This window comes from Thermobia domestica, chromosome 3 (assembly GCF_964235325.1).
Source record: "Thermobia domestica chromosome 3, izTheDome1.hap1.1, whole genome shotgun sequence".
Taxonomy (NCBI): Eukaryota; Metazoa; Arthropoda; class Insecta; order Zygentoma; family Lepismatidae; genus Thermobia; species Thermobia domestica.
In genome coordinates this window covers 214,902,829-214,929,135 of record NC_137456.1, presented here as the reverse complement: position 1 = coordinate 214,929,135, position 26,307 = coordinate 214,902,829, and the positions used below count along the sequence as shown (strand labels likewise).

The 26,307-nt window shown below is 34.6% G+C and overlaps 1 protein-coding gene across 1 annotated transcript in view; it reads left to right on the top strand.

Moving 5' to 3' along the window:
* Positions 1-26,307, top strand: part of LOC145680958 (uncharacterized) — a gene marked incomplete in the record, with an annotated part of 264,706 nt that overhangs the window by 191,886 nt on the left and 46,513 nt on the right. The window contains 3 exon segments of the mRNA XM_081752173.1: positions 3,660-3,831; positions 7,450-7,665; positions 23,056-23,233. Of these exon segments, the coding sequence (XP_081608299.1) occupies positions 3,660-3,831; positions 7,450-7,665; positions 23,056-23,233 (566 nt within the window).

The following is a 26,307-nucleotide window of genomic DNA, read 5'->3' as shown; positions in this document are numbered from 1 at the left end:
GTAATCTATCCTTGGAACGCTAAGTCGATTGCAAAAAGGCGCATCTAGATCTCTCTTACCGTTTTTGCTCTGATATTTGTCGACAGACGGACGGATGGTCTATCAAAGTCGTTCTATAAGACTTCCGACACATATACATAGCATAGTTTGGAAGTCTCTTAATTCTTCGGAAAAAAAGAGTTTTAAAAATGCGTGATGTTTTTTTAACAGTAAAATTTTGTGAAAAAAATAAGCCTCTATGAGAGAGGTTCTGATAAGTATGATCCCATTATATACAGTCGTTTGAATTGTTGTACGTGGACTTGGATTGACAATGTTTGCCAGAAGGTGTATGTTATACGAGCATTGTGAAGGCAGCTTTATTGTTTATGAACTTCCGTATAGAAAGCAGTGTCTGCGAACAGAATAAACGTAATATAAGAAAGGTAAAAGATAAAATTAACTTCCGTAATAAACTACACATTTGTAACTGCAGTAACTAAACATGGCATTGGATGTTGAGCTTACATGATACAATAACTTGTCCAGAAAGTCATAAACCACTGGGACGAGATACAGGTTTGCGATAACGATTTATATTTTACATTGTTGCTTCGCTGAATTCTAAAATAAATAGACACAAATAAGAATACAGTACTTATAGCAACATCATGCAAATCCAGCCTTCTGATGATTATTTACTCGCTCTAGAAAAAAGTTGTGAAGTACATATTGAAATAAAACGCAATGTTGTAACCCCTTTGTTCAACTTCGATATGTCAACGGGTCCAGTTCAGCAAACGAAAAACGCAAAGGAGTTTAATCGTGGGGTGCATATATGTATAATTGAGGGTGGATGACAAGAGAAAGAATGCGGATAAGAGAGGACTTAGTCCTTTATATAAGAAACACTAGCAGGCGTCGACGAAACTCACAAGTGCTTTCTGAAGCAAGGAACTGGGAACCCGTAAAATAAATAGGCCTTAAAAAAATTGGAAAAGCAGCTACTTGCCAATAACCTTACTACTGGGAATCTTTTTCCAAGTGAAAAGAGATCCAAGCCAGAGGCAGGGAAAACCAGGCAAGGAACGATCCTAGACCTTCCAACTGTAGTTACAGAAGTTGATAGTACATCCGTCAGTGGATTTAGAAATATCATTATGGTGACCTACAGGCAAAAACCTACGTATATTTGAAAAATATAGTTTTTAAAAATGTTAGCTAACAATGTAGTCTTCGGATCTTCGGAATGTAGAAAATGTTACCTAGAAACGCGAAGCCAGAAAATTAAAGGAGTCACGTTGGTTTAAAATGATATTGTTTAGAGCAATCTAAATACCAGGATGTGACCCCTTCCCCCCCCCCCAAAAAAAAAAAAATCAATGGGAATCTGCCCTTTTTCAGAAAAGGGTTTCTTAACTGCCCAGAATACTAACTGAAACAAGCAGGTAACAAGAACTGCTACTAAAGATTATTGGGACCAAGTGGGTTGGAGAAAAATAAATAAATAAACCAAAACATATATAATATGAGAGACGAACAATCGTGGCTCGCAATCTGGGGTACTGAACAGTTAATCGAAAGATTAAGATGACTTATGTATGATGCGTTGTCAAAACATAAACTGAAAAAAAAAAAAAAAAAAAAAAAAAAAAAAAAAGTTCAGTAAGCTGCTTGTATAGCTGTGAAAAATATACAAGTAGAAAGTCACCATAAGGAACTTTACTGACCAACACATTGCGGGGAACGCAGGTCAATAACGGCGACGCAGTGAGTACATAATAATAACAAAACTGGCAAGACAGCGTCTGGCAATTCATACTGAACGGTATTTAACTTTATTCAAGCACTACAAATTACACTTAAACTGATTTTATTTATTTATTTATTTAAAATCCTGTACAACTACACAGAAATGGAATGAATTTACAATTATTTATCTCAGCTTTAATTCCAGCATTGAATTTACGCATTTAGACTTTGGCGATCGTGGCACCAATACCTGTCTATATAAAAGAAGTCCTGACTGACTGACTGACTGATCAACACCCAGACCAAACTGTTTAAGATAGAAACTTGAAATTTTAACAGTGCATAGGATTTGTGATGTAAGTTACCATTAAGGAAGGATTTTTGGCGACAGAGAAAGAAATGGGGTCGCGGTTATTATAGCAAAATGTCCATATCTCCGAATGTGAAGAGTAGATACATTAATATATATATATATATATATATATATATATATATATATATGGACTTCCCATTTAAAATAGACACGCGTTTTACCTCATTTACGATATATAATATACGATATATAAGAAAAAGGCGGTCAGGAAAAGTGAAAGTTTCAATTGTCAAAATAAAGTGGTCATATCTCGAAATTCCTTAAGGTCAGAGACATGAAATGTGGTAGAGACTTTCCAAAAACAAAGTAAGAGGTGCGAATCCATAGACCGAGCAAATGCTGGGGTCTGCAGGTGAAGTCCCTAGCTAGCAGAAGGCTAGTAGATGTGTATATATACACTGACAAAGAGACCGATTTTATTAAATGAAATAGAAACAAGATAGTTAAGTAATACTTCTTAAAAAATCGACACAACGAATGGCACGATCGAGTAAGGACTGGAACTACCTTTACATATCGGTTTGCGGTGTGTCGCGAAGAGTGAATGTCACAATCCTTTGGATGTCTTGAATATCGCCCTAGTCTCCCTTTCAATGGTAATTTTAGTTTTGGAAAAAGAAAATAGGCACAGGAGAATAAGTCGGCTGATTGAGCACTCACTTTTAAGTCCAAAAATGCTGTACAGGTACTTCCCGGTGAACGGGCGCATTGTCACGAAACAGGAACCAACATCGTGATGTTGAGTATTCAAGCCACACACGTCGAATCCTTTTCCATAGACGTTCTTAAAACACTCACATAAAAATCTGCAGTCCCTTAAAAAGAAATTCTTTTGTGTGTGTGTGTGTTAGAAACTCAACAGCATTGTCTTCGCTTTCGACTTTTGTAAACGAACTTTTTTTTCCCCTGATGTTGCTGGTGATTTCGTCAGCACTACGGTGTTTCGTCCTCCGCAATGTAATTAATGAAATTTCTAGTCTTACGAGCAGTGGTTAGACAACGAATGAGGCACAAACAGCCGAGATACGATTTTTTTCTTACCTAAATCTTGCACTAAACTGTGACGAATCTTTCCTTAGTTTACACCTAATTTATCTGAGAAGTCTTAGTCACACAACGATCTTCTATAACTTGATCTTTTGCGATAAGATCTTCCCTGTGTACTAAAATTGGACAACCAGGTTTTGCTTCACCTTCAATTACCCATCAATCTCCCCAGTTGGAAACAGAAGTCAATGTTCGCAGGCTGCTCCGTGGTGCTAACGTAACAATGATCTCTCCATACTGATTCAATATGACGTTATAGATCTAGTCTTGCTTAGCGTGCAGCGATACAGTATTGTCAGTTTGAAGATGAAGGTTACATATTTCGTTGGCGTACCATAATTGTTTTTAACATTTTTCTTTTCTCTACAATAAAATCAGTCTCATTATTAAGTAACTATTAAATAATGAGACTGATTTTATTGTAAATTATCATACATATATGATTAATTTTGGAAAGAAAATAGTGCTCGATGCTTTTTGATTTTATAAGAATATTATTTTCTTACAGATGAAGATGGAGCTGGGCCATCTAATGAGCGATTCCCTTCTCCTCCAAGGGAAAGTAGAGAATGGTGGTCAGAATATGTGAAAGACGAGGATATGGATGATATGTCTCAAAGTGGGAAGTTATTAGTCTTGTTCTCAATTTTAAAAGAATGTGAACTAATTGGCGATAAAGTGTAAGTAGTAAAGTTTTAAGCAGTTTGTCTTTGTTCAGTTAATTTAATTTCAGATGTGTCTTGTAGTTTAAATATATATCAATATAAAATATAAAATTGCAGAAAATAGCTATGAGTATCATGCAACAGTATGTACAATTAGACATGAATGATATTCTTACGAGATATGGACAATTCTAATAAGCAAGTTTAATCTTGTTCTCCGCAAATATAATCTGTTTTTTGTACCCTCGTTTTTGTTTTAAGAATTATATATATATATATATATATATATATATATATATATATATATATATATATATATATATATATATATACAGAAAACCAAACACACAATATTTGCTATTTTGTCTTCTTCCTAATTTCCTTTCGTAATATAGTACGAACTATTGAGCGTTAATATAAGCAATTTACGTGAAAATAAAATATTTGCGGATGTCTATAAAAATTTGATGTCAGAGATGCTCATTACGCTTTTTTTTTTTTTTTTTTTTTTTTTTCTCTATTAATCTTCATAGTAACGTTAAAAACTTGCTAACTCTCTTTTAACGCGAACACCATACTATAGTTCTTGTATAAATATAAATCTTCCTCTTGCTGATCTAACATAAAGAAACTCCTTTTACCTTAACATAAATACGGTCGGAACCATAGGAATTCTCACTGTTGTATAAAGGGTTTGGTTTCGATTCCATGAATTTTTAAGGGATTTTTCAGGAATTCTGTACTTTCTTGAAGGTGAGTAGTAGGCTGTATCTTGTAATCTGACCTAGCTTCTCACTTGTCAGTGTTTTTAAAAATACTTTTTGAGCAATCTTTATTAAAATAACTTTAATTATTTTTCTTCCAAGTTGTCCCGTTAGTTTGCGTTTGGACTAACAGAATGAAAAATTAGTGGAGGGCATTTTTTTAAATTCCTACTGCAGGAAGTAATTAGAATGCTTAGGGTGGCGCGTAATTTGATGTTATATCATATTTCAACGAAATGATGAAACGGCTGCAATGAAATTGCGCACACTTTTCCGGTTTTATCAGTTTTATCTGATAAGCCATCGACAAGTTGTCAATGTACAAGATTGCGCACAAAAATATTAAGCAGTGTTATCACATGGAAAATATTTTCTCTTTTTTCATGTTTGTATGGCCCTATGTGTGTAACTTTATTGACAAGTATAATTTATTCAACAACTAAAGAGACAGTTCAACACATACAGAGAAATACTGTCATTACAAAGAATTACGAAAAAAAAAAAATATATTACCACCGTATCATCCTTGAATCATTAACAAATTAAGCGGGAAGATCCAGTGTGTTCGGAAATGTCAGCAGACACAGTATTATTTCTGGGTTATCAGACGTGACAATTCAGATGATAATAGCAATCCATGTGTGATTCTTGGGGTGGAATTTCGTGTCGGTGTGCATACATATTTGGAAAGCAGGAAGTTAGATCTGGTGCAAAATATCGTGTAACATTGGGATATGTTCTAGAATATGTAGTAATAGCAAGAGAGGTTCCTAAACGATGAGTGGCGGTTAGCCAAGATTTTTCTAGACCTTTGGATCAGAAGACTCGACTTGGCATCAAAGAATTGGAAGCTACCGTAAGGATGAAATCCATATTTTACGTTTCAACAATTTAACAATTTGAAACAAGCGACCACAGTAGAATTCAACTTTTTAATTACATTGTTAATCAATACATGCTAATATGTTACTTATTTGCTCTAGCAGCCTCGATCTAAAGTGTGGAATGGTTAATCATTGCATTAGAAACATCTATTTTGTCATTATTACGCAGTACATGCACTTCTGAAATGTATGACTTTTTTTAATATTCTTAACTTTTTCACTTACATTACTTTGAACGTGATGTACTACTGCCCCACTATAAGCAGCCATTTGTATTGTTCATTTTTAAATATTTCATTGTGCTTTCAAGAATTGGAGACCCCTAAACCAAGCTCCTACGTTTAATTGACACTAAATAAAATTTCTTGAAGTATTGCTTCATTTGTACGATTAAAATAATGTCTTGTATCCAAAATTATAATATTGTAAACCTATATATTGGTTTTAACAATACCTCGTGGAAATAGCTGGTATGTGGAAAAATTTCATGAGAATATTGGGTTTTAACAGCACTTCGTGGAAACTTGCTGGGATGTGGAAAAATTTAATGAGGTGGACAGTGAGCCTTTAGAAATACGACAGTGAGCTTTACGGGTTCCTTATAGTCATCCCGAACTTCTTCACTGCAGAGAACTTATAAGAGCTGTAGTATTTGATAGAACTGCTACATAATAAATTGCCAGTTTCATCTGCAACTTTGTTTCTATCGCAGTAATTATAGACTCGATCGATTTAAGAGCTGCATATCCGTACCCAGTGTAGGCAATTTTTATTCGGACACACTTCTTACTACTTTATTTTGACATGTGAAGTCGGAAAGGAGTTTCTTCTAAGGAACTGCTCAAGTAAAACACGAGCTGCTTTCAGTTGTTCTGTGAAGTTGTGGTGTCACAACACAATACATTAACTATCAATAGTACCATTTCAGAAATCCATTTCTTTAGTAACAGTTTCAATTATAGAATTTCAAGAAGCTACTTAGTAATAGATTTGATAGGATATCTCAAGAAGCTAACATGTTTTTATAAGGGGTACTTACTATCAGATTGCTAATCCGTAAAAGTATCATCCTTATTTAAGTCGTGAATAACCAGGCTGACTCAATAAACCACAAGAAATTTATATTTTGAAACTAAAATTTTGCTGCAGGTCTTTTTCTTTAGTTTCTCATACTTGTGTCGACGCTAAAAGCTTCAATAACTCGTACACTTTTATGAATTGCATCGCGCACTTCTATTATAAACTTGCGAAGTGCAGATAGTAGCCTGGTTAAATATCTAATTTTAATTTACATAGGATTGTTTTTCGTGGTAGAGCTTTACGTTTTCGAAATATTGATGGAATTTCGTTATGCTGCTAAGATGTAGCTTTCAGTAGTCAAATACGCTCCCGCAACGTACACAAATCCATTCCTAGTACACAACTCGACAATTCACTTGTAAAGAAAAAGAAGAAATTTATTAGTTACAGTTCTAAAGCTCTATCATACAATACATTTAAAACATGTCACTATATTTATATGTCCGGGAGTAAGGGAAAAAATTGTCCCATCAATATGGCTGATAAGAAGTTAACAAACTTTATATATATATATATATATATATATATATATATATATATATATATGGAGGGAAATTTGAAAGTAAGGAACGTGTATATGTCTCTATATCTGTCTATATAAGTGAATTAGAAAATAGTGAACTATTTTTATGGTAAGAGTTCGTTTTCCTGTCTGCTTCGGGATTCCTTTCTTCCAGATTCCCCTTCATATATTTATCAGTTTGTTAATTTCTTCATTAATTTATGTACTGTATATTTATTCTTCAGTCCTTTTTCCCTATATTATACAAGATATATATAATTCCCCCTGCACTGTTACCGTTCCGCCAATTTTATTTTTCTGTTATATATAATATAATAACTGATTCTTGCTATGATTATTTCTGAAGAATGTAAATAGTGATGAAAGTATATTGTCTCTGTAGGTTGGTATTTAGTCAATCCCTCTTTTCCCTGGATTTGATCGAATATTTCTTAGCTCGAGTGGACGAAGCAACGCAATGTGGCAGCCAAGAAGAGACATTAAATAACCATATAGGTTCTTGGGCATGCGGCTTAGATTATTTTCGTATAGATGGATCTACAAATGTGGAAAATAGAAATGCATGGTGCAAGGTTTTCAATGATCCAGAGAATCATAGGTAAGAAAAATAGCAGCTTCGAATAACTTTTATTTGAATTATTTAGTGTTATATAGTCTTTATATATTTTTGAAGTAAGAAAAAAGCCTAATAGTGTAATGTAGATTTCGTATGATCTCTAATATTTTTAAAGATATCCGCAGTTGACAGCCTGTAATGTATTTCCATATTTAGTGTATCTATCTATTTATCTATCTATATACAGACGTGTTCAGATTATTAGACTCAAGCTCGAAAAATGCAAAGTTGGTGTTGCAGTCCTAATTTCGGAATTCTGCAATTTAATGGTTAAACCACCAATATAGGATCCTTCATTTGTTTATTGTACAATTGAAGTGATGATATCACCGTTGAACAGCAGATGATATTAGTGGAAGGGGGAAGTTCTGAAAGTAGTGTTTCAGTTGTAGACAACTATTGTGGTTTCTATTAACAAATTACAGTTTGAAGTGTTGTGGTTGCAGTCGTAAGCATTTACAACACTCAAAGCGTCCAACAGTTCGAATGGGCTAGTTTAAAGTGATCGTGACGTGTTTTGTGTATTAATCTTTTATTCTGTGAAGTCCTGTAATCGCGACATAATGGGAAAAGCCAGAGACCTTTCTCCGCTTAAAGTAGAAGTTATCAAAACACTTCTTACGGAAGAAAGATATACATAACGATAAATTGTTAGTAGAGTTAGGGTAGGACAAAAAGCTGTGAGTTGAATCTCTGTTGCAATGAACGAGAAGCAAATGTATCAGCAAAATAGGGTTGGGAAGTGTGGGCGAAAAAGCTATCACTAAGAAGTATCAGAAAACTAAAAGATTGGCGCTCGGAAACAGAAATGCAAATTCTAGAGACTTAGCATGAAAATGGCTGAGTATGGTGCAGACATTTCGTCTGAAAGTGTTCGAAGGATTCTGTGTGCTGAGGGAATAAAAGAACACAGGCCAAGAAAGAAAGCAAAAATTACTCCAATCATAGCAAAGAAGCGTCTCGAATGGGCACGAGGCCTAGAACATTGGACTGCTGATGATTGCAGAATAGTGTGTTTCAATGATGAATCATGTGTCGGATGAATGTTCAGAATATATAGGACGTAGAACTGGGGAGGAATTCAAGTTGGAATGTATCCAACAAACTGTGAAGCATCCTACTTCAATCATGGTCTGGGGTGTGATGTCTGTCTTAGGGCCTGGGAGACTGTACATATGTATATAGTAGAGGGAACAATGTAGCACGACCAATACCTACAAGTTCTTCAAGAAGAACTGCTTCCCTGGACTGCAGTCTGGTTTGATGACGCACACTTCATCTTTATGCATGATGGAGCTCCATACCACCGAGCCAAAGCTGTGACAAAATTCTTAAGAGGACAACAAAATTAGTGTTCTTCCTTGGCCAGGCAATAGCCCTGATATGAACCCGATTAAAAACCTTTCGGGCTTCATGAAGGAAAAGCTAAAAAAGAAATACATTACAACGAAATATCAATTGATCGAAGGAGATGAATAATTTGTGGTATCATAATGCTGAATTGAAGGCAGAATGTGCTAAACTTGTACATATCATACCACAAAGGATAAAAGATTTAATAAAGAATAAGGAATTTCGTAAGTATTAATCTTCGTGTGAGAGATCATTTTCTTGTAAGTATTTCATTTCATTTTTTGTTTCCAATTTGGATATACACACTGTATAGTAACTGGGACATTTCATGTGAAATTAACCAATGAAATGACAAAATCTGACCTGACCATCTAAGATGTTTGTAAAAATTGGTGCACAGCTTTATTACAGTGGGAGATGAAAAAGTCCCAAATATTACCTCTCTCTTCCTGAAAGTGTCCCCATACAGTACTCAATACAGGTCATTATTCTTGTTAGTCAGTATGGATGTTTCTAAATTTATATTAGCTACACTGATACAAGTTATTTTCATTCCTTTGTTTCAGGATTGCTGTTACAGAAGTTATTATGAAAGGGAGGGATATATTTCACTCCCTTTCACAATATTTGTATCAAATGTGTTATGAAACAGTGACACTGTCCACAAAAACTTCACACACTTTCAGCACAAACAATTAGTCAATAAATTATTTTTCCTATTTCAAATATGCACTTCCACATGTATGTAATAGCAATCCTGAAACAAAGGAATGAAAATAACTTGTATCAATGTAGCCAATATAAATTTAGAAACATCCATATTGACTAACAAGAATAATGACTTGTATTGAGTACTGTTCGGAAACGTAATACCTCTCTAAATAACTCGAAAGGTGGATAATTGAGTAAATTAAAATGAATACATCAAGAAACAAACGAAATTGAATATAAATTCCTTTGAAGCTGCAGGTAAATAGCTACAGGCAAGTGGTTATCGATCTGAACCCAGATATTCACATGGTCAATATCGTGCAATGTTTGATGTATGTTGAATTTTGAATCGGATTCCATTGAGTGCCCAAAATGCAACTTTGTGGTGTTTTAGTACCAGGGTTGGCTGGTTTAAACAAACAAAAACAAAAACAAATAATAAAAAAAAAAGCTTTAAATCGTGTGAACTTAATGGTGACGTTTCCACATATCAAACCATCCGCATTACGTTTATCTACTTTTCACCTTTTAATCAAGGGGTCCCGTGTTCAATTCTCGGTCGAACCACAATCCATCTTTCAAGTGTAAACCAAGTAGCGATTCCAGGTGTCCCTTTAAGCGAAAGTTTTCTCCGTGATAACCTTGGTATTTCATAAGGATGTTAAGCCTAAACATACGAAATGAAACTAAATTATATATTTCTACTTGAATGAATGCCTGTTGTTTTATAAAGAAGCCAAGCTTCCTCTTATTGATAGAAATTGATAAAACTGATATCAACTGCCTACGTAGCTTCCAACATCAACTTGGATTTGACTTTGTTTTAATTTTATTGAATGATATCTACATACCAAATTTGTAATTTAATACCTCAGTTTTAGCGTAGTGATTATGATATGTTGACCTTAAAATTTTACATACAAATACATTTAAAGTAATAACAGGATTTTCCCAATGGCTAAGGCGGGAGTTTCCCGATTTATATATAATTCTGTATAATGTTTTTATTTGTGTAACTGTTTATCTTTTTGTCCTTTTGAAATGACTCTTGACAATTACATTAACAAGTACGCCTATGTAAAGATCAGTACAACTTATTTTTATCAGGAGTCCTTCGTGAGTGAGTCGGCAGTCGCATTTGTGACCAATTAGTGCCGGTTTCGTGTCCAAATGGACAATTTCTCTTGGATGTAAGTCGGGAAGCGGTTCGGATTCCGCTTTAAGCTTATGTGACCCCTTCCACCATAACCTTGTTGTTGCATTATAACACCAAGGCGAAACAAACTAATTTCTGTCCATATCTAATATAAATATATAGAGTAAATTATTTAAACCAAAAAACCGGGTTTAAACCAAAAAAAAAAAAACTTTTTTTTTCCCAATAAAAACCATCGTTTTTGCCAACCATGTTTAGTACACATATGAGACTACAATCTGGACAATTTTGAACAAATTCGCAGGGACATTTCTATTCGAAATTCAAAATTCACATTTGAATTTGAATTTTTGAAGTATTATTTTTTTATTTTACAGGTTTTTTTCAATATATTACAACTTGTAGAGCAGTCTTTAAGCTTTCCAGTGGTGTTCGTTTCATGTCTCTAGTACATATATTAACTATTTTATGACAATTTTTAATAATCATTGTAACTGAAAAAAAGCCCTTTGTTTGACATTTTTGACCCCCTGTATGGGGACACTTTCAGGAGGAGAGAGGTAATATTTGGGACTTTTTCATCTCCCACTGTAATAAAGCTGTGCACCAATTTTTACAAAAATCTGAGATGGTCAAATCTGATGACCTGTTGATTTGACATGGAATGTCCCAATTATATTTGAATGTCACCTACGCATTTGTTTCATTGATATTGAAAAGTATGTACCACACCCACTAGCAATTAGGACAGAGTTACAAAGCAGTAATTGGGACTAAGTTCGAACGTGTTTTCTCAAGTAATATTGTAAGAACAGTAAAATATTCAGAAACTGAATGTTGAGTCTAATAATTTGAACATGTGTATATATATATATGTATAATATGTTAGTGTGTGTAAGTGTATGTGTGCACGCGCGCAAATGAAGTGTTAGTACTCAGGTTTCTCACCGTAGTACAAACTTTCAGGTATTTCAGACTTCAGGAAAGAAATTTAACATCTGTTCAAGCTAGTGAATTGTGACATAGGTCGTATATTTGACCTATCTTGATCGTATATTTGGTTACAATTTATTAATCTGTCAATTCCGTCTGCTTTCTGTTATGGCTAGCCAACTATTAATAGTTGTTATTGTTGGTTGAATATGTAACATGGAACTTCGACCGAAATGGTTTAACACGCACTTATTTTCTCGAATATTTAGTTGGTATGGTAGGTAAATTGTTACAAGAGTGATGTTCTGTCTACTTGGGTTTTTACTTTCGTGAATCAGAAGATAACAATCATTGTGGGACACTCGTGGCTCTGCCTTTGAGGTCAATCCATCTGAAGTAGTCCAAAGATAGGGAAAATGGTTGCTCGACCATCTCCGAAAATTATGGAAATTGGAATGTGATCAACCTTGTGTATGAGAATGTCAATAACATCATTCACGATGTCGTATGTACAAGTGTTCCTGAATGGCGGACATCTTTGATGTCGGTGGAGTGCCATATTTTTCATTTGCAAGCGTTTACGAAACCTACAGTTACTCAGGACGTACGTATCAGACGAACTCCAAACAAAAACGAGTGTTTAGAGGAGAGACTAAGGTGTACGGAGAATATATACTCTTGCTTCCATATAAATATGCAGGATTGCAAACCATACATGAAATCACTAGAAAAAGTACACAAAATTACACTTTTAAAGGGACTGTAATTTAAAATGGCATAAAGTGGAGGGTTCATAAGTTTTGTGCTGAATACTATTGCATGTAAAGAGTCTATAGAAATATCCACACCTATGATACTATTGGCATCATAAATTTATAGAGGTCCGAAAGTTGAAGATTGTGATTTTGATGCCATGTTTGGGGCGTAATATCTCAGGAGGGCAAAGTGCTAAAAATTGCTGCTTAGGCAACGAAGTAATTCTGTATGTGAATAAACTATTACCAAAAAAAAAAAAATCATGACATATTACATGGAGAAAAGAGTAAGGACATGGTAAAAACGCGAAGAAAGCACGTGCGTAACGATGGTCGTAGTCCGGAAAAATTTAAATGTTTTTATATGTTTCGTGCTAGATCTCAAAAACTACGCATGTTTCAGCAATTAGGCACGTTTTTGTTTGTGTTCAGTTGTACAAAAGCTTGCGAGTAGCGTTTGTTCGATCTTTCTAGCTCCAAGATCATTGCCATGTCTATATGGTAAGGGTGTTAGCTCCCTCTTGCACCCACGACACCGATCCTCGAATTGGACCGCAGTATTAAGGCGCTTAATGTATCAGCAAAGTATCATTAAAATCCAATCCCAGTTACGGAAGTTAATGTGTTCACAAGGTTGCGTTACACCTATCTATCCTATCCTGCTGAAAATGGCGTAGTTGTGGAAAATATTTAAAATAATAATTTTTCCTTTCTCTTCTATAGCATTACAGTAATAGCTTTTAGTAGTTGTAATTACAAGAAGTTCTCGCAATTACACAATGTTGCAAACTTCAGCAATGTTTATCATATCTCCGGAACGGTTTGAGATATCGAAGTGCTGTAAACGGCAAAATAATTTTCACATCCATTACAAATCACACATGTAATTACATATGATACTTATATCAGCATTTTTTCGAAATAAATGCTTTTTTTAAAAAAATAAAATTATCAAGCCCTGGTAACTTCGTTCCTATTCATTCGAAACATGTCATACCATAGCCATAGTATCCAGCACTAAAGTACTTTCGGTGTGCATTATCTTGTACATCTCCGCTATGCTGTATTTGCGTCTTCCGAACTTTGGATGTTTGTGATACTATAACATCCTTAGTTTGCAACACTGAATAATAAAAGTTGTATTTTAAGTTTATGTTTGACACGTTGATTTGAAATATGTAATAATCCGACGTAGTGCTATTTGAAAGATATAACTTTATATTGGGTTGGCAACACTGTTGAGTCTTTCTGTTTAATACATACAAAGACGTCCCCTTTCTTATAGTTGCTTCATGCAAAGTTTCGCTTTTCTCTCTTTTTTGGTTTGTCCATTATAGCGGATGGTCAAGATAAATTGTCCAACGTGTAGACGTGGCAATAATCATGGAGCTAGAAAGATGGAACAGACGCCACTCATAAACTTTTGCACAACAGAACACAAACAAAAGCGGGCCTAATTGCTGAAACATGCGTAGTTTCTGAGATCTAGCGTGAAACATATCAAAACATTTAAATTTTTCCGGACTACGACAATCGTTACGCACATGCTTTCTTCGCGTTTTTGCCATGTCCTTACTCTTTTCTCCATATAATATCAGCCATGATTTTTTTTACAATAGTTTATTCACATACAGAATTACTTTGTGGCCTAAGCAGCATTTTTTAGCACTTTGCCCTCCTGAGATATTACGCCCCAAACATGGCATCAAAATCATAAACTTCAACTTTCGGACCTCTATAAATCTATAGTGCCAGTGGTATAATAGGTGTGGATATTTCTGCAGACTCTTTACATGCAATAGTATTCAGCACAAAACTTATGAACCCCTTACTTTATGTCATTCCAAAATACGCCCCCTTTAAAAGTGTAATATTGTGTACTCCTTCTAGTGATTTCATGTATTTATTTGCAATTCTGCATATTTATTTAGAAGCAAGGGTATATATTCTCCGTGTACCTCAGTCTCTCCTCTATACACTCGTTTTTGTTTGGAGTTCGTCTGATACGTACGTCCTGAGTAACTGTAGTTTTCGTGAACGCTTGCAAATGCAAAAAATGTCACTCCACCAATAATAAAGACGGTCGCCATTCAGGAACACTTGTATATATGACAATGTAAATAGTGTTATTGACCTTCTCATACACAAGGTTCGTCACACTCAAAGTTTTATAATTTTCGGAGATGGTCGAGCATCCACCTCTGGACCACTTGATATGGATTGACCCTTTGGTGGTTCGGATCTCAGGTCAACGTCTCGTATAGTTTTGGTGCTTTTAAGAGCCCTCAAATTTCAAAACACCTAACAACTGTAATAAGAACCTTTCTTATTTCGTCATAAAAGTTTGATAATTTGTTAAATAATATTTGGTTGAGTGAAATTAAGAAAGACAAACAAGACCAGAAATCATTCCCTGAGTACGTAATAATTTAGTAATCTTGTGTTTGTGTAATTTAATAAGCGGATGTTGAACTAACTTAGTGAAATTTTCGCTTCAGATAGAGAGCTGACAAGATGTGTTTTTGAAAGCTGGGACAATCTATGTCCGTTTAGAGAAAATGTTGTGACTTGTGTTTTTCTATTTTTATTTTTTTAAAAAATATATCATAATAGAAGCATAAATGTGGAGTTTTAGTCCTGTCACACAATGGTGACTGCAGGGGACGGATTAAAAAATGGCTGACCTGAATATTTTGGTTTATTTTCAACATTTTATAACTTCAGATCTATTGGTCCGATTTAAGCATTCATGATATCGCTGGAAAGTAGATGGACAGTATTTTTTATTGTGACTAACATATTTTAGATATTCAGTTACATTCACACACAAAAAAATGTGAAAAATAAGAAAAATGTCCCAATTTCAAGATTTTTTTCTTTCTTTTAAAATAAAAGTACAAAGTTTTCATAACCTACGTAAGTCACACTTAATAGGTGATTACTAGATGTACTAATTGGAAAGTGTTACATCTTTTCAAACACAAAGTATGACACCTCAAAAATTTCAGTGAAAAGTGAAAAATCACGTAGGTTGGCAACACTGTATTACATGTTTGAAACCAGTATCAAGGGATATATATATATATATATATATATATATATATATATATATATATATATATATATATATATATATATAACAATTACTTCAATGTTACCTTAGTGTAGGGCAAAAGAAATTAACTTGTTCAATTAGCAGTCTACAGCAATATGAATTTTTGTAAAATCACTGCCACCAATTAGTATAAGGTAGGTTTTTGACATTGTATGTCTGTATTGATGGATGAAACTGTGCATTGTAAAATTAAAAAGCAAGAAAGTTGTATATGTGCATTGTAATAATTTAAGAATCATTGTTATTCAATGAATGATCTATGAATACAAATTGACCACGATGTTTCACTGATAAAGCTGGGATAATCTTTCGTTTTACATCGCATAAGAGATAAGTCACAACATCTGGACTATTCAGCCACTTAAATGTTTTCGCTAAAGATAATATCATTGCACTAAATTCTAGTCCATTGTCTGGTACCTCTACAACTTCAGTGGATATTCGTAGCCATCATAATGAACGACAACCCATTCTCCAGATTTTAAACACAAGACATCATCTTGATGTGAAGACTTCGCCAAAGTCACTATTATTGATGTATTACGAGATCAATTCCACTCACTACCGAAATTTTAAGGTCATTTCTGTCAAGCGGTACAAAGCTTCCCCTTGTCCCGGCGATTGCAATAGTGTTCTCATACCTTTGTTGAAGAGCAGTGTTCAGTACTGTTGTTACACTTTTCTTGGAGTATGTAACCGAATCTGATACCGCGTACGTTCTGAATATATCATTGATATAACTAATGCGGTGTCAAAATAGCTGAGACTGGCCTTTGCTGCCATTGGTTTCACTATTCCACCTCTGCCATCACATGTGCTTTTACTGTGATCGGTACCAAAAAGTGCCATTGCTTTCAGCTTAAAGTCCGACTCGTGATGGAACAGATTTGCGGATTTCAAAATAGCAGTTACTATCTTCAAGGATATAAGGAATTTAATAAAATCAAATAAATAAAAAAAAGTGTAAGTTTGGGAGATCGCCGTCTGGTAGTACAGTGTTTATACAGGAGAGATTGAAAAATATGGTACAAATTTAAACAACTAAAAATAGTGACGCATTATGGTTAAAGTTTAGAAATCCAATAAACATACGTAATGGTGAGTGTTATATATAATCATCCTAAAAACTCAAAATTTGTTAATGAAAATTTCTTTCAATGCCGTGAAGACAATGTTTAGGAGCTAGGGGAAGATAGCATGTGTTGCGTCATAATCAATAGGGACTTTAATGCGCGGACAGGAAAAAACTTGGAATGGAGTGCATCAGAAATAAGGGAATACGACAGCACGGATTTTAGCGATAATGTGAAACTATCGAGGAGGAAAAAATCAAGACAAGGAAATAAACGAGAATAGAAAAAATAATAAAGTTTTGTTGCAATTCAAATCTTAATAATTGTAAACGGTCGAACAGGGGAGAACACAATGGATAAATTTACTATGCTACAGTGTATAAGTGAGTAAAATTGTAGCACGATAGACTGATGTGTATGTTTGCCAAACGCATTTAAACGGCTGGTGAATTTTAAGATAGCGAACCTAATAGATTCCAAACATGAGTCAGTAACAGTAGAACTAACAACAACATTAAATACGAACAAACACCAGTTCAGCTGCAACTAGCAATCAAAATCAAATTAATATATACCACTGCTCACATGAACATAAACGAACATAATTCGAGAACATGAACAATATCACAACTTAGCTATTTGTCATAGGGGTCAACGTGCAGTTAGTTAGGTCGAGTACGATGGCAGACTCCATATTAAGTAAGATATTCCAATCCATAGGGAAATATACGTAAAGAAATAAAAACAAGCTAGAGTTAAAAGGAAAGGAAAAAAGTGGCACGATGAAGAACGGTTAACCGTGCGAAGTAGGGTTACTGATGCACTAAAGCAGCTTTAGGAAAGAAAAGAACAATCATTATTTGCTAGATACATACCTACAAAGAAGAAACAATTATAAACGGGTATGTACAGAAAAGAAGAGAGAATGGACAAGACAGTGAGTGAATAACTTCGTACAGAGGGAATGAACAGCTACGTAGTGATGATCATAGGGAGTTTTAGCGTATGATATGCGGATTATAGAATCATCACAACCTAAAGCGAATATATCAGCTGATGAATGGGTACAGTACCTTCCGAAGGTCCTAAGCGAAAGGGAAGAATGAGGTGCAAAGGAAATAGTGAGTAACCCACTACACAAAGATCCATTGCTAGATAAGGCTATAACGATAGATGAATATAAAAAGGCAGTAAAATCAGTGAGAAATAATAAAGCACCGGGAATAATGGTATTCCATTAGAACTTTACAAATATACAGTAAACAATAGCTCAAATAATTACTAGACTATTCAAGAGAACGGTAATAACACTGTATAAAAAGAAAGGGAACATTCAAGACCCGAATAATTACAGTGGAATTACTTTACTACCACTTTAAGTAAAATATACTCAAAAATATTAGCAAATAAAATTAGGATAGGAAGATGGGCTCGCGAAAACGAATTAATATCTTCCACATAATTCTTTTGTTGAGTTCGAAAAAGCTTATGATTCTAATAGTAGACAAGCGTTATTTCACAAGTTAAGCAAATATTGGAATGTCCTACTACATAGTTCATAGATTGCAATTATAAGAGAGTAAGAGTTTAGCATCGCCACATGTCAGAATAGAATTACAGAAGGTATACCGTCGTATAAAGAATTCAGACAAGGTTTGTCAATTGTTGCCTGTATTATTCAATTTACGTATATATAAACAATGCTGTGTAGGATACTTAATAACAATAGCCACCCACCGTTTGTACAACAGGCACCTGTACCAATATTATTGTATACAGATGGCATACTTCTAATGTCCCAAACTGTAATAGGGCCACAAAGGGGACTCATTGAATTAAGCAAATACAACGATGAATGGTGCATGAAAGTAAATATAGACAAAACAAAAATCGTACTATTTAGAAAAGAGCATAGACTTAGCAGTAGTGAACAGTGGACATACAAAGATGCAAATATAGAGATAGTGAGATCGTTCAAATATTTAGGAATCACGTTAAATTTTACTTGGTAATGGGGAGAACATCCGAAGCAAGCAAAGACAGGGCAGAGAAGGAGCTACTCGCAACCCGTAAGATTGCAACCCCGGCTGAACGTTTCACAGCAAAGATGACTATGCGGGTTTTTGATGTGTTGCTACAACTAGTTATAACCAACGGGTGCGAAATTTGGGGAACGAATCAGATAGAGATGGTAATTAATTAAGCAGACGTAAAAAAAACTAATCAAGCAGTTTCTAGTTATCGCACATTCAGCGCTGAACGCCGCAGTTCTACTTGAGGCAGGGCGGTACTCAGCCTCAACAACAATAAAAGTTAGAGCAATAAAATAATATGGGTTGAAATTAAAAGAGATCAATGGAGATAGAGAGCTGCAGAAGATTTGCAAGGCACACCAGCTAAACGAAAACAACAATTGGGTGAAGGGAATTCATAAACTTTTAAAAGAAATAAGGGAATGAACGGTTAATTGAAGAGCAAAACATACATACAGGGAGTCCATAAAGTCTTGCAGGAAAGTAAAACTCTATAACTTGGAAACCGTTACGTTTAAGTGTATAAATTTTTGGGGTTGAAAGAAGGAAAGTTTAAAGTTTTGTTCTGGCCACAATCCTTGATGGCGTTTGCACTGGTAATCACGTGACTTAAGATGGCGTTTATTAAAAAAAAAAAAGGCACAATGTGTTTTGTGCTTTGCGGAATTAAAATCTTGCGTTTCGGTGCGGAGAAAGTACCAAACAATGTATGGGAAAACACCCCCAGCAGAAACTAGTATCAAGAGATGGCACGAGAAGTTCAAAGAAACGAGAAGTGTGTCAGATTTACCACGCAGTGGAAGGCCAGGCACGAATGACGATGTGATTCACACGTTGCAGGACAGCGTAGCCAGGAGTCCAATGAAGTCACTTAAACGTAGGTCATTGGAACTGGGAATACCGAAGTCAACGTTACACAAGATCGTACGCAAGAATTTGAAGGTTCGGCCCTATAAGTTAAAATTTGTGCACGAGCTGATAGAGGAAGACTGTGACATGAGAATGGAATTCTGTAAGTCAATGCTTACCCGCTTACAAGATGACCTTCTGTCTCGATTTCTGTTTTCAGATGAAGCCACATTTCATGTGTCGATAAAAGTGAACAGGCACAACTGCCAAATTTGGGGGGTGGAAAATCCACGTGAATTCGAGGAGCACAAGCGGAATAGTCCCCGTGCAACAGGATGGGGCACCGTCCCACTATGCCCTTCAAGTTCGACAGTTTCTTAACGAAAAATTTAAGGAAAGATGGATTGGCCGAAGAGGACCCACACCTTGGCCTGCAAGATCACCAGATTTGTAGCCTTGTGATTTCTAGCTGTGGGAACACGTGAAGACCAAGGTGTATTCGCAGAAGCCAGCTAATCTGCACGATCTCGAGAACAAAATAACTTATGTGATTTTGAACATTCCAGACAAGCACCGCCAACACGCAATTCTTGGTTTCCCAAAAAGACTGCAAGAGTGTTTGGACGTGAATGGTGCACAATTGGAGGTTTGGCAATGAACCTTAACTAGCTGAAACAAAACTTTGAACCTTTCTGTAAGTACAGCAAAAAGTATTTGTTAATACATTACGTAGTTTCCAAGTTATAGTTTTACTTTCCTGCAGGACTTTATGGACTCTCTGTATAAAGAAATGCTTAACCCTACAGCGGTAACATGGAAAAGAATCACAAGAATAGTAACGTTGGGTCTGCTGGACCCATAAACTTTTTTGCCTGATAAGATGTGAGCTGAGCTTTAATCAGTATTATATTTACAATATTAAATATAAACAACACCAGGCAGTTGTGTGAGATAGATAGCAAACGGGCCCTATAGTAGTGTCCTCAGATACACCTCCATATTTGCTATGTAGTATAATGATGCAACTGCAACAAAACTACAAATTTTAGTTCTATATTTTGCGGCGGGTTTTTTGGGCACATACATTCGAAATCCACATCTTCCTGGGAAATCAAAAAGTCTCATCCAAAGTTGCTAACATACCAATTGGAAAATTGTTCTTGCAATTGATTACAGATAATTCAAAAAAGTCACGAATTGGGACTAAATTGCCTAAGGCTTTTCTTTCAATACGTGTATCAAATTGCAAACAACGAGAAAGTAAACGAAACCTCTGTAAGGACATTGTAGCCAAAAATATCTCCACTCCAGTTCCACCTTGCTCCCACAATTCCTCAATATTCAGACGTCCAGCACGCAACACACCAGCCATATATAACAAACCTATGAGCGATTTTATGTCACCCGCTGGTAAGATGTGTAAATCGTTGTTCTGGATACTTTGCAGTTACTTCCTGTTTGTTTGTGTTAGTAACAATAATATCAACCTTTGCATCGCTTATAAACAGAGACCATGTTTCCTGTTGTTTGTGTTAGTAACAATAATATCAACCTTTGCATCGCTTATAAACAGAGACCATGTTTCCTGAATTGTCTTAGTATTCATTGCAGTTTGTGACGGATATTTACATTTCGCACTTCTTTTCTCCATTTTGATTCATTAGCTTTACCACCAAAATATTGATTACAGTTAGTTTGATCAGCAACACAGTTTTCCTCATTGGATTGCGCGTACTATCAGTATCATGGTCACAGTAAATATAGAAATCAGAATCATCTTCTTCATCACCTTCTTCACAGGATGAAACATCAAGTTCCTTTTCTAACATCTGTCAGACTCTTTCAATATTTGATTCGTAACTTCCAGCCTTGTTACTACACTAACATAGAAGAAAGTATCTAAACAAAAATGCTGATAATTGGTGAAAAATATCTTCTGAAATTCACATAAAATAAATGCAAACACTACACAAACTGTTCCTCAAATAATAACGTGAGTGGTAACGTTGGGTCTGACTGGCCCAGACTCAGAAAAAACACAGACCATCCAGCAATGAAAAGCTTTAAATTGAAACTAATTGGCGCCGCGTAAAGTAGTATTTTAGATTGAAAGGTAGACGGAGTACGAAACTCGTACAGTGTTGCCGGGTCTAGTAGGCCCAACGTTAGCACTGAAGGGTTAAAAGAGGTTTGTGACGAAATAATAAACACCAAATTTGAAAGCCTTAAAGCACAGTGTGAAATAAAGCCATCGCTGACAATCTGTAGGGAAGTTAAGAAAGATGGGACGCGGAATTAAATCTAGATCTGGACAAAAGAGAACGAAGAGTTCTGACAATATTTCGATTGGAAATTTAGAAATGGAGGGGAGTGAAAAACAAACAGGAACGCAGAATATGTGTCTTCTGTGGAGAGGGAGAGGATGAAGAACACATCCTATTTTAATGTAGAAATACAGAAGAACAGAGACAAGATGTTTTTAATTCAGAAAAGTAGGAAGTGGGCAAACGCGAATGCGTAAAGTGTGCGCTATATACGAAAAAATAGATGTAGTCTAACAACCTAGGCTAAATTTCTGTAAAACGTTTCAACCTCTACGGAAGGAATGACTAAAAAAGGAGTAAGAACAAGAAATACCTCTTGGTCAACGAGAAAAGAGAGAAATAAAAATAGAAAGAAAAATTTTTTCACGTGTATATATAGGTATATGTATACAAAGTTTGTTAACAGTCACTATGTATGGAAATCTTTTAATGTGTGTAAACTGAGATTAAAATTTGTAATATAAATATGTACTATGGGTCCTCGGACCTTCACTACTCTTACCAATAAAAGAAATTAAATTAAAAACTAACTTAGTGGCGTGGATGTCCCCATCCGCCTTGCCCATCAATGAATTATAGTTCCGTTGCGTTCGGAAGACTGCATAGTTTATTTAAAAGAGACTGTAGATAAACATTCGAGAGTGAGAGGCTGGAAGGAAAAATGAAGAAAACGGAAGAATGACTTTGATGTTGAGCACACTTTTGTGCCATAATTACCTCTCATCCATTTACGGTGTGTATAAAATGTGCTTAAGAAAGATAAATGAATAAGTGTTTTGTTATGTAGTAATTCATTGCGTGATATTTCTATGCAAAATATAACTAAATATATTATAGTTTTCGAAAACAATTTAGTTTGAATATATTTTAAGGCGGATCGTAATTTTAAGGCACTACTTGCTCCTGAAGCAGAAGCTAGCCTTTCAAAACTACTAATGTAAACACTGAATGATACACCGCATTCATATTTACAGATCGTCTGATGTGACCACAAATTGTTAATATGAATACATACTTGTATTTAGAAGCACTGTTCGCTATATTTATTTATTTATTTATTTATTTTTCAGAGCAAGATTGTTTTTGATATCTACAAGAGCAGGCGGCTTGGGAATCAACTTAATAGGTGCTAATCGTGTTGTGATATTTGATGCATCGTGGAATCCCTCTCATGATGTACAAAGCATTTTCCGAGTTTACCGCTTTGGCCAGGAAAAGCCTTGTTACATATACCGTTTTCTAGCACAGGTACTGCAGTGTGAACAAGAATTTTGTATAGTAAAGGAACTGAAATGAATAACTTAGTGATGATTAATTTTTGTACTGTAGGAATTTTTGTATTTTTCTTATCGTATACTTAGCATATTTTTTCACAGTAGGAATTTTCGTATTTGTGTTACAACTTAGCATTTTTTGACACAGTAATATACATTAGAAACGAAATAAAACGTAAATTCGTTTAATATTCATGGAAAATTTAATCATCATCGAATATGTAAAGATATATAGAAAAGAAGACCACATTAATGTCAGTAAAAATTTAGCTGCAGTTGGTCGCAACTCCGTTGTATATGTTGTGCATATTCTCATGTTCAAGTAGTTTTATATTGGTTCTACTACTTCGTTAAGATTTTCCAGTTTTGACTTTATTAATTGGTTTACTATGTTATTAAAGAATCACTGACGTGAAGATTTCTTCAGAATCAATATCTAAGCGTTTGAATTCAGTAAATAGAGGAAGCCGTAATGAACTAATGCTACCATGATGAGTCACGTCGGCTAGTGATTAATTTAGTACTCCGTAGTATTTCTCATTTACTAAGAGAGGCAGATATCGTTCCTAATCCACCAAGCTTAGGGAACGTACAATCCTGGAGAGGAAAATAAAATCCACATCAAATCTGTCAAAAGCTAGGAAATTACTCACTATTAGAATATTAAATACAAAAGTTGCTTCAGAATAGATTTTTCCAATCAATAACGAGATTTAAATTGTTGTTAGGCACAAACTAATTTAAATGAACTGGTCACAGTTACACGAATTTAGCTTTAATTAAATTTAGTTATTTCTAAAATGTAACTAAGAATTTAGCGTACAAATTATCTGTGGTACGTTTTGAAGCGCTTTGAATGATTGGGCTGAAGCTGGGAGAAAAAGAAAAATAAAATTACCGAATAAAAGCAAAGCACAAAAATTTAAATTCAGTATTTTTCTTATGGGCGGCGTCAAATTGTATTTAATCTCCTGTGCATTGGACTATCGTTTTCCTGCACGTAATCAAGTTTTACTGGCACATATGCCCCAGATCTTCCAAATAAATGTAAAATTGTCGACTAATTCTTCTGAATTGACATTTAATCTGGAGTTCGTAATAAAAAAGGCTTCCATTGCTTTCTTTTCGTACGTTATTATTATTATTATTATTATTATTATTATTATTATTATTATTATTATTATTATTATTATTATTATTATTATTATTATTATTATTATTATTATTTTAAATTTACCTTTAGGAAAAAGCTTATATTCATTTCTTACATACTTCATAGTTTTATGAGGCTCCGCTGCGAAGCGCGGATAGAACCGCTAGTATGGCTAATCGAATACTTTTAAAAGTTTTAAAATAACTTTAAATACATGATGAAGAGTAGTTCAAAGTTATTTTAAGTACATGGTGAAGAATAGTAATTTTGTAAAGAACGAATTTGCTGTGGGCAAACGCAGACAGTTTTCAAAGTTTTCTCCCTGTTTCAGAACCTAAATTCCGCGAGACTTAATAGTTTAGTGTATAAGTTCGAAAGTGTGAATTAAATATTTCGAATGTGAATGTGTAAATTTCTAATCCAATGGACTTGCTAGGAAACCTACTGTCTCCATTTTTGATAGATAACATCATACACTAATTGGAAATGGATTTCCTAAGAGAACTGTATTTAAAATGTAGTAGATATTATGGATCTGTAGATAACATTTTGTAATTGAAGCATAATTAATTTTTCTGGAAAATTTCCGTAATAGTATTCATCGTAAAATTAATACGACAGTAAGAAAAGAAGAAAACAACAAATTCAGGTTTTCGTATCTAATTATATATAAAGAAAATAATGAACTTCACGCTGTGACCAAGTAAATGGAGAATAAAGGATTCCCTTCTCCCTATCCGAAAAAAAAAATCTTTTTAAAAACGAAAACTTCGTGTGCCGAATTTTTACAACACTATCAGTCATTTGAAAAGACAGGTTTGAAATTAATATAGCCGTTAAGAGGTTTTACGACCTATTTGGAATTAGTGATACTGCCAAGGTGTTTCTTTCAGAGTGTCTATCAGTCACGAAAGTCATGAAAAAGTCACGAAATCCGAAAGCGGTCATGAAAGTCAAGAAATTTAGCTTTTGGGTCACGAATTTTTTTATCTGTACAAATATAAGTACAGACTGAAAAAATTTGTTCTATAAAATTTCAAAATTCACCTCCAAAAATGTCTATGGACAGCTTTACACGCTACCAAATCGCAAGCAAAGCATGCTACTATCGCATGCATGAAAATTCGGCGTAATTCGCAGTTGAGAATGTTACGAAATTTTATGGTTTGGTAAAGAAAACGTCACGAAATTTCATTTTGGAATTTTAATAGACACCCTGTCTTTGTACATATATCAATGTTATATTGGGAAATGAAAAGAACATTAATACCTGAATTATGAAACATATTAAAGAGAGTAGAAATGAAATCCTACTTCGAAACTATCCCAACATTTAAAATGTAACGATTTGCAGTTGCGAAATTCTAGTAGAGATATTGAAAGAATTGTAGTGAAAGCCTTTTTCTCACTAAAACTAACAGAACCAGGTTAAATTTGAATGGGAGGATGTCGGATACGAGTTAGAGGCAGTGTTAAATTTATTTGAAAAGTTCGATATTTGTACTCGATAATTAGAACTTGGTAAGCAACGCAAGAACAATAGTCTAGTGCACGTAGGTGGTTGTGTAATTGAAGGAGGAGGAAAATTACTGAATTTAAATTTGGAGAGTTAGACAATATCGCCGTACTTTCACTTAGTAATTTTATTTAGCTTTTGCCTTACATTAGTCGAAGGAGTCTGTGAATCTGTTTGGAATGAAGGGTAGATAATTTTGCTAATATTGAATGACAAGTTCGCAGTTTTTCTCTTTTCATTGTGAACAGTCATTCTTGCGATCAGCCACCAGTGACAAATAACTTCGCAAATCTGGCAAATGTATGTCGTATAAATCAAATGTATTCCAGTTAATTACCCTAATACTCTCAAGTGAAATAAGATTTACTTTTGTCTTTTT